General features: G+C 54.2%; 2 protein-coding genes across 5 annotated transcripts in view; one reads left to right on the top strand and one right to left on the bottom strand.

Annotated features, from left to right (window-relative positions):
• Positions 1 to 23: 23 nt before the first annotated feature.
• On the bottom strand, positions 24 to 13,304 carry LCMT1 (leucine carboxyl methyltransferase 1). 2 transcript variants are annotated; one of them, XM_048494504.1, is made up of 11 exons: positions 13,115 to 13,304; positions 11,244 to 11,335; positions 10,993 to 11,114; positions 10,410 to 10,486; positions 9,024 to 9,085; positions 6,124 to 6,226; positions 3,824 to 3,944; positions 2,557 to 2,658; positions 2,174 to 2,265; positions 1,476 to 1,568; positions 24 to 587 (listed from the first exon to the last, which is right to left on the bottom strand). In XM_048494504.1, the coding sequence occupies exons 1-11, from the start codon at positions 13,198 to 13,200 to the stop codon at positions 473 to 475; spliced, it is 1,065 nt and encodes a 354-aa protein (XP_048350461.1). In that variant the 5' UTR covers positions 13,201 to 13,304; the 3' UTR covers positions 24 to 472. The 2 variants fall into 2 exon arrangements, with proteins under 2 accessions (XP_048350461.1, XP_048350462.1); XM_048494505.1 differs by having other exon boundaries at positions 1,476 to 1,573; positions 13,115 to 13,303.
• A 1,058-nt stretch (positions 13,305 to 14,362) lies between these two features.
• Positions 14,363 to 15,979, top strand: part of ARHGAP17 (Rho GTPase activating protein 17) — a 41,588-nt gene continuing 39,971 nt past the window's right edge. For all 3 annotated transcript variants that reach the window (XM_048495580.1, XM_048495582.1, XM_048495581.1), the window contains exon 1: positions 14,363 to 14,570. In XM_048495580.1, the coding sequence (XP_048351537.1) occupies positions 14,518 to 14,570 (53 nt within the window). In that variant the 5' untranslated portion in view covers positions 14,363 to 14,517. The remainder of the gene's footprint in view (positions 14,571 to 15,979) is intronic.

A 15,979-nucleotide genomic window follows, 5' to 3' on the forward strand; every position in this document is an offset into this window, starting at 1 on the left:
AAGAAAGGAGGCCAGACACAGCATCGCAGCCAAGATCCACTGTTTATTCACCCTGGTGGTCAGAAAGTCACAAGGGCACTTCGATTCAGCCTGGGGCAAAGGAGGCGCGATGACTGGGGCCACGGGCCCTCCTGACTCACGCCACAGGTCCAAGAGCCTCACCACGAGGCGCAGCAACACCGGAGGCAAGCGCTCCGCAAGAGCACAACCAGAGAGGGGCCTCCCACCCTCCCGCCCCACCCCAGGGTCAGAGAGGGGGCCGAGACGAGACAGTCTGGTGCAAACAGGCGCGAGATCTTCCGATCCACTCCAGGAACCAGGAAGGGGGGAAAGAGACTCTCGTGTGCGCTGGGCTGCTCACCACAGAAGGCCCTTCCTCCCAAAGGGTGCGAAATGGTGGGGGGGGGGGGGGGGGGGGGGGGGGGAAGGGCCTCTCCAGCTCACGCACCACCACTGTCCTCTTGCCCGCACGTCAGAGGGGAGGGGCCGGCTGGTGCTGGATCAGGCAGAGTCCCCTGGGCAGCGGGCGGCAGGCGTGCCCTGAGCTCCACCGGAGTGGACGTGCTACAGCCCTATGTCTGCAAGACCTGTCAGGAGAAAACAACAACAAAGAGAACAGAGGGCGGCCCACGTTGGGCTTCAGCCGGGTTTCTGGCTCCACACCAAGCCAGGCAGACGGGTCAGAGGGCACAGGAACACCAGAGGACACAGGCCTCTGCACCCAAGCCAGGAAACACACGCAGAGGACTCAAACGCCCCACCAGGGCACGCAAGACTCCTCTCTCTGCCCAGCCTTGGCAAACAAGAACGTAGAACGGCCACGGAACGGACTGCTGCCGGAGGGAAGCGTGGCTCAGCCAGAACAAACGACGCTTCTGGGACAGGCTCAGCGCTTGTGCTCAGGTTCAGTTCCAGCAACAGCAAACAGGAGGCAGAAGGAAGCCCCCCCCCCCGGAAATGAGAGCAGCCTCTTTCACTGAAGAGGACAGGCCTAGGACCTGGGGGTACCCATAAGGGGTTGGGGCAACTGTGATGAAAGGACACAGCTCGTGATGGGGTGGGGGGGCATGGGGAGAGAAAGGGGAGTGGGCATCTATCCTGTCATTCCAGCTCAGTTTCCCAGTTCACACACCGAGGAGACCCCCCCCCCCCCCGCCCCCGTTCCGCCCAAGAAGCAGACTGGGTTCAACCAGAAAGGAGCATCATTACTTCCCCCTTAAGTTCTCTTTCCCAAACTGAGCAAGGGAACGGGGGCCAAGGACCCAACCCGATGGCCCCCACCAACACCAGTCTCCCTGGCCATCGCCTGGTCTGTGCCGCCCAAGTGCAGGAGACGGGGGAACCCTCCTGCCCTTCGCTGCGGGTGAGAAAAGCCCATGCAAGCATCGCCCGCCCCTTCCCCTTCCACCTGGGACCGTGAGCCAGAAAGGGATCCGCCCCGCCCTTCCCTGGGCAGGTGAGGGGGAGGGGCTTACCCAGGCCGCAGGTGTCCTTGGTGGCCCAGCAGAGGCAGTAGTGGTGCATCAGCTGCTCCAGCAGCTCTTTCTCGTCGAGGAACTCCAGGGCCTCTATCCTGCCAAGAAGGGCACAGGAGGAAGAGGAGGGGGGGAGGAGGAGGAGGGGTGACGTCTCTCTCTCACGATTGGGGCGGGGCCAACCCCTGCTCCGCCAGGGAGCCTCACTTGTGAGGGGGCAGCCAGGATGACAGGGGGACCTCTGGACGGGCAGCATCTCAAGGAAATAAGCGGAAGGATTTACCTTCCTGTGACCAGTAGGAAAAGCTGCCACTGCAGGACTGGCCAAACTCCCTCCAGGGGCTGTCTGGGGCTGCCCAGTCGGGCCAGCAGACCCCACAGAGGCCCCCCTGCCTCCTGCCAACACTCTTTCCACTCGTTCACTTGGATCCTCCTTTTCTCCACAGTTGGGACTCAAGGCGGCATGGAATATCATTCTCCCTTCCCTCACAACAACAGTCCTGGGAGGTAGGCCAGCTTGCCCTGAGGCCACTGTGCAAGCCTCCGTGGGGATTTGAACCCGCCCGCTCTATCCGTTGTCTCACACCAGCTTCCCGGCAGTAGCCAGTCCTGGGAGACGACACACAGCTGTGGAGGCTGCCAGATGTGCAAAGAGAGGGGCTGGCCTCTGAAGCCCCCCAGGAGGAGGAAGGCTTTACCTTTTGACATCAGCTGGCGGCAAACGGCTGTAGACGTCCATCATGTCCACGGACCTGGCTGTTTGCCAGCCGCTTGCCAGGAACCGTGCTCTCTGTGAACCAGAGTGGAGGGAAGCAAAGTCGAAACAGAGGGCAGGGGTCTCTGCCAGCTGGAAGAGGGGGAAGGGGAGGGGGGTCCCAGCTTCTCTAGTCCTCGGCTTTCCAGCAAGATTTGATAAAAGCACTCCCTTGAGGGAGTGGCAGGGACGATCACGAAATTCAAGCGCATTTGGCATAGTGGGCTTGGAAAGAAGGATAGAAAAGAGGCCCAACAGGACACAACCAGGTGAGGAAGGAGGCCCTCCAAGGGAACCCATCGCCCCGTTCGGACTCAGCAAGCTTACCTGGCTCTCCAGACTGCTGCAGACCTCCACGCCAACCAGGTTACACTGCCGACTCTGCAAGTTCTCAATCATGATCTGGCCAAAGCGATCAGCCATATTCACCTGGGAGAGACCCAGAGAGCCACTGGAGAGAGATGCCGCGCTCGCCTTCTCTGAGCAGACGCCAAGTCTTCTGTTCACGTCTCACACAGGTGCCCTGTCCTCTCCCGGGGTGCATTTCTCTCTTGTTTTAGGCATTTGCCAAGGCCCAGAGACCTTTCCTCCCCAATTCCCCACACAATATTTTCTCCGTCCCTGGGATCCCTGGGCTTTACACGCCCATCAGTCTTGTCTGCTCAGTTGGGCAGGTGTCTCTCCAGGTTCTCCAGCAGAGGTCTTTCCAGTCACCTCCCACCTGGCCCTTTCAGCTGGAGAGGCTGGGGCTTGAACCTGGAAGCTTCCACATGCTGAGCAAATGTTCTGCCACGGAGCCAAGGCCCCTCTCTCTCCCTCCCTGCAGAGTCAAGAGCCTTCGAGGGGCCAGCCCTTCCCTGCCGCTGTGGCCTCTGGGACACAAACCCACCTGGTGCCAAACTGAACAAGCTTTTGGTGCTGCTGACTAAAGTGTTTTGTTGCTCAGCCCTTGGCCAGTTAAAAAAAGAAGCACTCGGCTGACCTGCTCTTTCCACAGGGGACTCTGCGCCACCTCCTTAATTCACCGTTCCGCTGCCTCTTACAGCCTTGCGCAGCTGATTTCTGCCATTTATTGAGCGGGGTTTTATTGACAATCATTGTTTTTACAGGTTCAAACTATGCACCATCCCAGGAACCTGGCCAAGAGCACGGCACACAAATGCGTGAAATCAGCTACACAAAGGCCGCCTTCCTGACCCGCCCGCCCCCCGCCCGCACTCCATCCCTCTCTGCACACGGACGCCCTTTCAATCCAGGCCACTCCTGGTCCATTATAGCTCCCGACACGGCCTAAGCGCCAGCTGATTAACATTTCATGAAGTTACATAAGACTGCACACAATGCCGTTCCCTTGTGTTCGGCCACCTTGGACGCCGCGGCCATTCTTCGCCAAGAAAAATTAACCCCAGCTCTCCACTGCGGCATTGTGAAGGGGAGAGAAAAAGGCACCCCTCGCTTCTCCCGCAACGCGGCCGGCAATCAAGCTGCCACTAACCCACGCTGAGAGCGGCTGCCCTCAGCGAAGCCTCGCTTCCGCCCCACCCCCCGCCCCACCTCACACGTGGAGCCCCCCCACTCCCCTCCCGCTCCTCACCTGCTCATAATTGATGAACATGGCAGTCGGGAAGGTGCTGGTGGCCCACCTCAGCAGGGCCGAAGAATGTTCCGCAGTCATGTAGATCAGGACGCACTCTGCGACCAGGAGGGTGGGCAACCTTTATGAAAGGGGGGGGGGGATAAGAGGGGTGGAAAGGTCAGGTTTGGTTCTTCCACAGGTATGACAGGAAGAACGACTTCACAAGCAGCCTCCCTCAGGGGAGCAGCCCCCCTCCACCTACCGATCAGCAGCCCCAGGTCACAGCCTCCAACTTGTAGCCAAGGGAGAGCAGAGGATCTTTGCCTTTCCTTTCCAAGGGGTGGGGATGGGGGATGGGGACGGGAATCCTGTTACAGTTCGACTGCATTTGGGGCTGGGGGAGGCGTGTCACATTTGTCACAGACTGACTCAATTTCTCTCCCTCCCCCATTTTTTTCTTACACTAATCATGGATTCTTAACACTGTTCAATAAGCTTTTTGTTACTTCTGCCTGAAGACTTTTTTTCCCTCCAGTGACAACTGGGGCGGGGGGGGGGGGCATGTTCTGTGTGCTGAGAGGGAATCTGAACAAACGTGCAACCCTCCCCCCATAAGAGATTCTTCGGGCTGAAGGCCCCCCCTGGGCTAGCCAGACAGCCGAGGCCACGAAGTTGTGATCGCAGGTGCTCACCTGAGCCAGAAAGAGAGCGGCGGCACAGGGAGATTCAGACAGACATGCACACAGGCATGTTTCGAGTGCAGCTGCTGGCCTGCCTCCTCTGTGGGGCCGGGGCTGCCCAGAACCCGGGAGAGAAAGTCTTCCCAGCCCAGCAAGGACTGAACCCACTTCCTTTCCATGGGCCCAGCAGTTTAGAAGTTCCCCTCCTCTTCCCACAGGACAGTGTCCGGAAGTCAACATGGAAAGTGGGGAAAGAGCTGTGGGAAGCCAGAGTAATTCCGCCCGGGGAAAGCTGGGGGGGAGACTGCAGGAGGAAGCCTTTACTAGCCAATGCAGCGCTGCCAGGTCTATGTGAAGGCCTGCATCCAGGTGATGTCTGGTGGGGGGGGGGGCGGGCGGAGCGGGGCTCTTTACATCCCCACCCCCCCTCCGCCCCCTACCAGGGATCCAGCTTCTGTTTCAGATTTCTTTCCCTTAGGAGGGCAATGTCTGAAAACAGGAGGGGGGGGAATGGAACAGGAGAAATGAAGCCTCTGATATACGTTAAAGCCCTACGAAACTGAAGCGCTCGTCAAGCCCAACAGCCCTGCTCTCATTTCTCTCCCCCGCTTGCAGATTCTGCCCACTCCGCCCCCTCAGCGGCTCAGCACGTGGTGCAGCAAGCCCCCCAGGCCAGCCTCCCCCCCACCGCCTCCAAATCTTCTAGCCCCACCCCCATCACAGAACAGCCACCTGCCCTAGAATCTGCCGCCCTAATGGGGAGAGCAGAAGGAGCTGACAGGCCACGCCACACACAGACACCTCAACACCTCCCAAAAATGTCACAGTCCTGCAAGCGTAGCCAAGCCACCGGATCGGAAAACAGGGAGCAGCGCCCATTCCCTCCCCAACAGCTCCTGCTTCCTTCTTTTCTCTCTTTCCTTCCTTCCCAACATAATCTCTTAAGGTCTTAAAGAACATCAAGGGCCCCCAACATTTAAAACAAGGGCCCCCAACCTTTTGGAGCCTGTGGGCACCTTTGGAAGTTTGACACAGCAGCGACAGGTGCAGCCACAAAATGGCAGCCACGAAAAGCAGAGCCAGCCACAAAATGGCTGCCACAGTTTACCTTCAGTCATACCATGAAGGTCCTTGTGCTGGGGTGGCCTAGGCTGAGGCGGTACATTTTAAAACCTGCAAAGCCAATTAAAATCCCAAGAACTAGTCAGAAGCTTTTCTGGGCAAAAGCCCACCTGGCTCCACCCACTTTCTGAAAACACCTGGCGGACGACAGGAAAGGAGACAGAAGGCAAGCCCCACGGCATAACTCCCAGGCACCGTGCTGGGGGTCCATTTTAGAAAGCCTGCAGGAGGTTGAAGAATCCTCACCGCTCGCTCCGATTCTCCACACCTGTAGCAAGCAGAAGTGCCCTGTACTGCTATGTAGATAGTGACAGCTAATCCTGCTAAGGCCCAAACCAAGATGGCAAAATGAAGAAAAAACTTTGCCCTGTGCTGGAGTAAAATTCAAAGGAAGGCGAGAAGCTCTAGTTCCACCTGGGTTAAGCAAAGCAATAATTTTTGAACACACGTAGAAGATACTTCCCCAGTTGTTCCCACAGCAGGACAGTTCCCTCAAGCCTTAGGACAATGCCTTACTGCGGGTCCATGTTGCATTTCTTCAGGCTTTCCTCTAGTTTTGATAATTCTCGAAGATCCGCAGAAATGATGGCATATCGGCTGGAATCTAAGCTGTGAGCATCTGCAGGAATATTAGAAGAAGAAGAGTTTTGGATTTATACCCTGCTTTTCTCACCGTAAGGAGTCTCAAAGCGGCTTACAAGCTCTTTTCCCTTCCTCTCCCCACCACAGACACCTTATGAGGTAGGTGTGGCTGAGAGAGTTTAGAGAGAACTGTGACTGGCCCAAGGTCACCCAGCAGGCTTCACTGGAGGAGTGGGGAGCCTGCTAATTAGCAATTAAATTGGGCTCAGTTAGTAGCTTGAAAGAATGTGTCCACACTTGGGAACGTATGCAAACACACAGAAACATACAATAAATACACTGAGTAGCCCCATGTCCTCTGCCCAGCAATTAAAAACTGACACCTGACTTATGGCGACCCCACAGGCAATAGACACTTGGAGGGGGTCTGCCATTTGCCTGCCTCATGACCCTGGTAGCTTCTGAGGTCTGAGCAGATCAGGCTGGCCTCAGTCATCAAGGGGAGGAGGGCACGGTGAAAATCAACCAGCATCACAAATGAACAAAACAGTGCTCCAGTTTGGGCTGGTTGTTCGAGGGAAGGAAGTCCCGAAGCTATAAGGCACCCCCAGAGGAATCCCTGGCAGCCAGCCGAAAGTTCAAATCTGCCTTTTAACCGGGAGCAAACAAGGAGGTTTTACAAGCCTGTGGAAGGAAGTGCTTGCCAGAAAAAGATACCAGGGAAGCACCAAAGAATAGCAAACAGTTTCTGGCCTGTCAGGTCTCTGGACAGTCTTTGGGATGGCGAAGGACCCCGTGACCCTGGGACTGTGAAGAAAGCAAGCCACTGTGTTTCTTTCAATCCACTTTCACAACTGTTTGCAAGTGGATTTTGCTGTTCCGCACTGCTGCCAAGTGCACTGAAAGTGGATTGAAAGTGCATTAGCCTGCATGTGCGGAAGGGGCAAGAAGACGAGGTAGAGTAAGTGGGAAGGCAGGAGAGGACTCTCAGAAACAGGTGAGCCTGTTCCTGCCACCCCAAGGCTCAAGCAAAACCTCGCCAATCCAGAGAGGATTCTACAGTTGAGCCAGTGACTGGGCAGGAGTTTCTTGAGGAATGTTTACAAGCACCCATTTGGCAGCTAGAATCAAGACTTTGAGCACTGCATCTACTGGAGTCTTGCGTGTTTACCATGTAGGGACAAGGTTGTGTAGTTCCCGGTCGCTGCTGCTGATGCAGCACAGTGGCTGTAAGGTTTCCTTGTAGTTTCCCTGCTCTAGTCCCCCAGCTAGAACCCCCCTCTGTGCCACCAGGGCTCTCCAGGTTTTCCTCTCGCCAATTAACATTGTCATGACAATCTGGGCATATGGTTCTCTGAATTCCCAGAGTTCTTTTGTTTAATTATCTTTCCTCTGTTGTTGTGGAAATATTCCTTTATCAGCAACAACAAAGCTAAATGTTTAGCTTTCTTTTAAAAAATGAACACAGATTGTTACAGTGTCATAATGATATAATAATATTCAAATGCCAATCAAAACCAAAACCAAAAAGCACACACACACACACCCGTGCCGACGCAAGGAAATGGCCATTGTGGGGACAACTGGGGAACTAGCCACTATGTAAGGAGGACCCCTCCAAAACCGGAACCTTCTCCCCCACTCGATCCAGGCGTGGATTTGGAGGAAAGCCAGGGAGATCCCAGGAGGTGGCCGAATGCACCACAAAGCTGAAGGGACACAAAGTTCTTTGGCCAACACATGACAAACAGAGCCCAAGTTGACTTGCAGGGCCAGTTCATTCCAACCCTAGACCCCAAAATGCAAAGCAAACCCTCCTGGTGAGATTCAGCCGGCTCTCTGGCCCACACAGTCAGTCCTTCCCACGGCCCTAGTCAGAGATGGGAAGAAACCTCAGAAAAGCTCGGCTGAATCAGGCGAGTGAAGCTTCCCCTAGCCCAGGGGTCTGCAACCTGTGGCTCTCCAGATATTCATGGACTGCAATTCCCCTCAGCCCCTGCCAGCATGGCCAATGGGCTGATGGGATTTGTAGTCCATGAACATCTGGAGAGCCACAGGTTGCAAACCCCTGACTTAGCCCAACAATGGTCAAAACAATTCCTCAGGAGATCCAACAGCTGGGCAGGAAGAAGCATTCCTGACTCCAAATTTAAGGCTGTGACACAGTCTCCTGAAGATACCACCCAGCTCCTCCCCCCGACCAAGGCGGGCAAGGCCCTTTGCTCTCACAGGCATTCCACAGAATCTATCCCAGATCCGAATCATTTGAACAGCTCCTCCGATCCACAGTCTGAGACTGATCAATGGGCCCTTTCTACACACTGGCCTCCAACTCACCTGGCACGGGACGGGCAGGGGTGGTCCGTGGCCACAACCAGAGAGCCACGCAGGCGCCAACCAGGAGGAACTGCACAGGAAACGGCCTCAGCAACTGACAAGCAGAACCGAGGTTACTGCCAGTCTATTGTGCTGACTCCAACGGAGCGTGAAGATAAAAGGCGGGTGCCATTACTGGGTACGGAAGAAGGCAACGGCTGCAGTGATGGCCCTTTCTAAGCACTGGCAGCACACAAATGCAGCCAGATGAACACAAAGGGGTGACGGGTGCCCAGACAGAACGGCAACAGTCCCCATCAACAGAGCACCGGCGCATTTGGGGAGGGAGACGGCACAGGGGGGTGGTGAAAAGCAAAGGAAAAGTTTGAGGTCCCTCTTCCTCTCCCTCTGGTATGTTACTTGAGAGATTCACAATGTGCCCACGGAGCAAGAGGGAGAGAGGAGGCGGCCTCGGAAACGCCCCCTTGCCATCCTGACGGGCTTTTAAAGTGACTCACCTATTAGGAGAGACTCCCCTGAATGGCTTTCCATAATTGGCTTTGACAGGGGTGGTTTTGATCTGCAGGAAAGGGGGAGAAAAAGGAGTCAGCAAAGCCGTCTTCCAGAACCTCCCCCCTTCCATCTCATGAGTTGCACCTGCCCACAGACACGGGGAGACCCGGCTCCAGAAACAGGCCTGAGTAAGTCAAAAAGGGAGCAAGACCTGGTGAGAAAAGCAGTCACCCAAACTCTGAGAGAAAAATGAGCATTTCCTCCTGGGTTGTTTGGGGCGGGGAAATGAGACAGGCTCACACAGGCAGGTGCTGCACAAGCAAGCAATTGGTTTCTATGTGCAGAGATCTACCCAACGTCTGTCCCGTTCTTCTTGCAAGTCCCCGAGGGCAGGACTGCTGGACAAGCAAGTGGGAACCTCCGTGGCTGACAGCTGATGAGAAGCGGCTTCTAGTAAGCTATCTTTTGGGGCTGTAAATTTCACTCCACAAACCAACAGTTTCAACCATCCCAAGTGTTGATCTTTAAACATTAACACGTTTGCTGTCTATCTAGGATTTATGTTTATTATCAACACTACTGCTGGCATTTGCTGAGAAATACTGATGTATTAATTAGCTTCAACATCAATCTTGCAAGCAGCAAATCAGCTGTAAGCCCAGCACTGCAAGACACCCCCCCCTCCAAGCACAGAGTATCTCTGAGTGCCCTAGACACACCCTTCACCCAGTTTTCAGAGGCTTGGAAATGTTACACAAACATTTAAAGGGTTAAACGAAAAATATTTCTTTACCGTTCAATGCTTTACATCCCCTCTAGATTAAGAAAAAGCATCTTACTTAAAACTAACACAACTGCCTCGGACAGACCATTTGGAGCACAGCCAAAGCTCAATGGGGTCACAGTAAAAAGTCACAAGTTCCAGCCTCACATTGTGTGTCCACTAAGATTGCACAGTTCAACATGCACAATAGTGTAATAGCCGCCTATCCAACGATGAAACTCCACTTGTTAGCCCATTCTGACCCCTTGATGCTGCCCACATTTCAATTCAAATAAAACGCACATACACACTACGGAGGACTACATTTAGCTTATGAGAGAGGGAAGGTGCAGACTGAAGGTGCTAAATGATATTCTGAAATGCTCCCCCACTGCAGAAAATTTAAAACTCCCTAACAATAGAAAAACAGCAAGTTGACAGAGGGGGTACAAATCCTCTCCGCAGTGCAGGTTTTCCGATTGCAAGGAGCTTTTTGAAGAATGGCAAATTCAACCCCCCTCCCCCCCCCACACACATTCAGTCTGAAGAGGCCACGTCTGCATTCCCCTCAATGTGTAAAACTGAGCATTGGTCAAGTTTGAGCACAACGGCCCACCGGGGAACTTACTTGATGTGGTGGATTTTCCTTGTTGCTATAGAGGGGAAGTCAACTTCAAAATACTTTTTGGGAAGCAGATTCTCATCCTGAGAATAAAGAAATTCCAGACTTTCAGACTATGAACAAAATGTGTGTGGGGGGGAGCTCTCTCTCTCTCTCTCTCTCACACAGGTTTACTTCCTGGAAAGCCTTCCAACACTGCCATCTGCTGGAGAACCCGTGCACACTGGGCAGAGGCACCTGGGGCACAGGGGGCAGATCACGCCCGCTAAGGTCTTACAACCTCCTGCCCATTAACAAAGCACACATCCAACATCCTCCATGTGAAGTGGGGGAAATGGGAGCAGGAACACAAGGCAATCTGAGCCCATATGCGAAAGGGTGGCCCATAGAATCAAATAAATACATAAATAAATTTGGGGGGAATTCCCTTCTCCCATTACTGAACTTCCCACTGACAAGCACCTGGGGCATCGCAAAATTCCCCTGGAGACAAGCCTGATCGCCCTCCTGGCCCCTCTAAAACATCCATAAAAGGACACAGGCATTCATGCAGTGACCACTAGATGGCACCTGCAGCCACCAATCTCACCTTCAGCTTCCAGAACAAGGTGTCCAGGCCAGCACCAAGGTTTATAATTTGGCAGTTGCATTCCGTCTTCTTTAGGAAAGCCGTTAGCAGCTGACTGACACCCTGGACTCGGGCGTAGTATCCTAACAGATTAAAAATAGTCAGACGACATCCACAGTGCAGAGAGACACGTCCTTCCGTTCTTTGTGCCAGACCTTTTCTCCCAGAAAGACTCAGGTTGACAAAACAATGGCCTCGGGCCCCTCACTTACCACGGCTGATTTCAGGCGCCTTCCTCTCTTTCGGCTGCCTCACAAAATACTCAATGTACGGATCTTTCCAGTAGCCGATGCTGACAGCATACCTGATTCAGAAAGAGAGAGATGCTATTAGCAAAATGGCATTCCTGCTGTCTGGCAGGCTGCCCATTTTTCTGTACTTCTCTACAAACAACACCCAAACAGCAGTGAGGGAAAGTCCTGAGGGAAAACTCTGCCCTGTGGGGTGTAGGCCAAGCCTCTCTTTTTATGCAAGGAGTAGGAGAAAATAAGGTCAAGATCACAGGAACAAATGAAGTTGCTTAGACTGAGAGACCAGAATTTCTTAGAATCATACCACTGAAAGAGACCCCAAGGGCCATCCAGTCCAACCCCCTGCCATGCAGGAAGGCACAATCAAAGCACTCCTGTCAGATGGCCATCCAGCCTCCATCTGAAAACCACCCAAGAAGGGAGACTCCATTGTTCTCCAAGGAAGTGCATTTTACTGTCGAACAGCCCTCTCCGTGAAAAAGTTCTTCCTAATGTGTGCCCGAGCACAATCTAAGGCTCACTGTTCCCCTCTTAAGAGGAATTTTAATAGCCGGGTGCCATCTATATTTTAATTGGCTTATGATAATTGAGCGCTGCATTTTAACTTTTATGTATTTTGTTTTCCACTTGTCTCGCTATTGTTGTAAACCACCCTGAGCCCTCCGGGGGAGGGCGGTATATAAGTGGAACAATAAATAAATAAATACATACATACATACATACAATAATGTTTAGGTGAAATCTCTTTTCCTGCACCATGAACCCATGACTCCTTGTCCTAGCCTCTGGAGCAGGAGAAAACAAGCTTTCTCCATCTTCAACAATGATATCCCTTCAAATATTTCAGCCCGATTATCAGGTCACCCCTTAACCTTCTCTTCTCCAGACTAAACATACCAAGACAGTCTTTTCTATTCTGACTGGCAGAATCTCAGGTAGAAAAGTCTTTCATGCCATCTATGCCATGAAAACAACTTCATGGGTGACCAGCAAAAGTGTGGTGAATCAGAAGATTATTTGTATTATGAATAACTTTGGATCCCGTTCTCCAGGAGGCTTGTAGGCAACTATGACCCAGAAAGACAGACTTCATATTAAGCTGCCTCTGAACTGGGAAATTTGGTTCTGACAGCTAATAACTCACTCCTGCAGCAACCATCAAGCCTCCACTGTCTCACCCTCTGGTGCACCTGCTGTTGTACAAGGCAATTATTGACCATTATTCATTCATTTATTTATTTTCCGTATAGTTATGACTCGCCCATCACCAAAGTCCCTGGGCAGGGCCCTTTGCAATGGAAACAGCAGAAGCAGAGGTGGCAGCGTACCTCTAAGCACCAGGTTTTGTTTTTCATTATCTTACTAGCATTATTTATACTCTGCTTTTCTCCTCCCCAGACTCAAGGCCCAGCATAAGTCGGTGGAATCAAACAGGAAGAGGCGTCTAGTAAGTAATGCAATAGGACCTGATGGGGATGCGTGAAGCAGCCTTTTGCTATCAGCCCATTGAGATCAGTGTTGCAACGAGCAATTTCTGCATGCCTGGTTTAACCAAATCTAACCATCAGTACTGCCCAGCTCGCTGTCAGTGACTCTCAGAGCCACGGATCGAACCTGGGACCTTCTGCATGCAGCGCAGAGGCTCTGCAAAGCATCAGCGGTGCGGAGGCTGCTCCTTCTGAGCAGTTCGGCCACTGCTGGGCCTCCGCGCGGTCTCCATCGGCGGCTTTTGACTCAGTGGAACCCCCAGGCTCGGAGACAGTCTACCTCTGAACGGCGGGCGCCGGGCAGGCTGTCACTGCTGCCCCGCCCCGCCAAGCCCCGCCCCTTACCGCTTGCAAAGGGAGGCGTCGTCGCAGGTGCCCCTCACGGCCTCGTCGAAGACGTCGGCGTCGCGGGAAGTGGCGGCCATGGCCATGGCGGCCGAGGAGGAGGCGGAGGATCAGCGCCTGCCGGCCATGACGGCGTTGGCCGCTGCTGCCAAGCACCCCCGAGGAGCGCCGCTGGCCCCGCCCGCCCGCCAACAACAGGCGCTCCCATTGGGCCGGGCTGGGCACGCCCCCCTTGAGTGGCACGGAGGGAGCTGGGCCGTCCCTCGCGTGTGACGAATGCGACTCCTATTGGCCTGCCGCTGTGTCAGTTAAACTGGAGCCCAATGAAGGGTCAGGGTGGGACGCGCCAGCCCCTCCCCTGCGCGCGCAGGCGGGCTAACGGCAAAGTTTATTCTGACAGCGGCAGTGCCCGCCACGTGACGAATGACGAAAGGCGGTGGGGAGACCTGGGATTGTAGTTTGTCCGCCCCAGGATGCCTTGCCCAGGTGGAGATGAAAGCTGCTGGGGCCAGTCTTCGAAGAGCCGTTGAATGTTTGCTGCCCTTCCAGAGTCGCCCGGGAGGCGAGGTCCTTCTGTCTATCACGACTTTGCCCCGCCCTGCTCCTAAGAGGCTGAGGACACCATAAACACTCCTCCTCTCTGACACAGGGGTGGCCAACCTATGGCACTCCAGATGTTCGTGGACAATTGGCCATGCTGGCAGGGGCTGATGGGAATTGTAGTCCATGAAGCATCTGGAGTGCTATAGGTTCACCACCTAACCATAAACATCTAGTTAGTAGGAGCAGAAATCCAAAACCAGGAAAAGGAGGGCTGAAGGCAGAGGGAGGCCAGGTCAGCGGTGGAAACTGCAGCGGCCTCCACCACATGCCTGGGGATGGAGAGGAGGGGGGCTGCCATAAGCTGACTGACCAGTGGCAGGTTGCAGCCAAGACAGGCTCCGGAAGGGGGGGACTTCTTGACCCCTGGAGGCGGGGCTCAGTGAACACTCTAATCACACACAGGCCACCACTAATGCACCCTGCCGAGCCCATCATAAATCCGAACAGCGATTCTCCCCCCACCACAGCCCCGCACTCCCCACTCCCAAGCGGTCGAATGCCACCCGGAAGTGTCACATATGCCACCCGGCCGCGTCGTTCTTGGCGGATGGAGCCCGGATGTCGGGTACCTTCCCTTTCGCGTCACGTGACTCCGAGAGGCGCAGCGAGCAGGGCAGGACGAGCCGGAAGTGGCTGCGGCGGCTTCCGGTGGGGGCGGGAGGCCGGGTTGGGAGCGACTCCCTGACTGACGGACGGCTAGAGGCGTTCGGGAAGAGTCGCCGCCGCCGCCGCCGCGGAGGAAATCAGGAGCGGCCGAAGGAGGGAGGGAGGAAGGAGGCCCCGCCGCCGCCGCCGCCGCCATGAAGAAGCAGTTCAACCGCATGAGGCTGCTGGCCAACCAGACGGTGGGCAGGTGAGGCGGGGGCGGGGGGCGTCGCTGCAGGGGGGAGGGGGAGGCCCGTTGTCATGGAGACCCTTCTCTTCCCCCTCCCCGGCCTGGGGCCCCCCGCCCAGGCAGGGTCGCCCTTTATGGGCTCGTTTCAGAAGCCCGCCTCCGCCCCCCTCCCCAGCCCAGAAACAAAAGGAGATGCAGGACTGGACCAGGGGTCTGCCACCTGCGGCTCTCCAGATGTTCATGGACTACAATTCCCATCAGCCCCTGCCAGCATGGCCAATTGGCCATGTATTGTAGTCCACGAACATCTGGAGAGCTGCAGGTGGCAGAGCCCTGAATGGTCGGGGTTTCCATGGCCAGAATCTCTGGGGTCTTGTGGGACTTCCAGAGTATACGGCCGCGGTCCAGTCTAGCACTGTCTCCTGACATTTCTCCTGCATCTGTGGCTGGCCTCTTCAGAGGATCAAAGGTATATGCTGTTTGCCATGTTGGTCAAGCTTCCTACAGAGATATTCACTTCATATCCACAGCCCCACCCACCTCACAGGGTGTCTGTTGTGTGTGTGTGTGGGGGGGGGGAAGCAAAGGAGATTGTCAGCCCCTTTGAGAAAGGTGCGGGGTATAAACCCAAACTCCTTTCCTTCTTCTGCTTTGAATATGATGTACTGTCCTGGGAAAGATTACACACAAAGCTCTCTGCTTAATGAAAACCAGTCTTTAAAACAGCCTTTCTTCTTATTTCTGTTATTTTCGTAGATCTTGTTGGTTGAGACAATCAGAAGTTAGAATCATAGGGTTGGAAGAGACCCCCCAAGGGCCATCAAGTCCAACCGCCCTGCAATGCAGGAACATAAAATCAAAGCACTCCCGAGATATGTTCATCCAGTCTCTGTTTAAAAACCTCCAATAAAGAAGACTCCACAACTCTCCAAGGCAGTGAGGTTCACAGTGCTCTGCCACCTGGGGTATTAATTATCAATAAGCAGAGAAGGACTATCCCTTTGAGGGGCAAGCTAATTGAATTAGCCCTTTTCCTCAGAGTCTAGGCAACACTTTCGTTTGCAGGACCCACAGTGGGAGGCGTAGTAGAAACTATGCAAATGTCTTTTTGAATTGCAATAGACGTAAATGCGGGCATGCAGGACATGCTCAGGAGCTTTAAAAACAAACAAAGCAACTCTCAGCCACAGTCAATCATTGAGAACCCATTAATACCAGTGGGCTCAAGGCCAGGAGCATCTGAGAGACCATCAATGTGTTCATAGTCTGTGCCTTCAAGGATCAAAGCTCTTGATATCGTCATGCATTACAACTCGATGACAGCAGCCATCAGTGCAGGACTCTTAGAACACCTTTAAGATCAGCCAGCTCGTGAAGAGCCCCTCCCCCAAAAACTCTGCACAAGCCCTCAAATCTACACAATGTTG

This window comes from Sphaerodactylus townsendi, linkage group LG04, assembly GCF_021028975.2.
Source record: "Sphaerodactylus townsendi isolate TG3544 linkage group LG04, MPM_Stown_v2.3, whole genome shotgun sequence".
Taxonomy (NCBI): domain Eukaryota; kingdom Metazoa; phylum Chordata; class Lepidosauria; order Squamata; family Sphaerodactylidae; genus Sphaerodactylus; species Sphaerodactylus townsendi.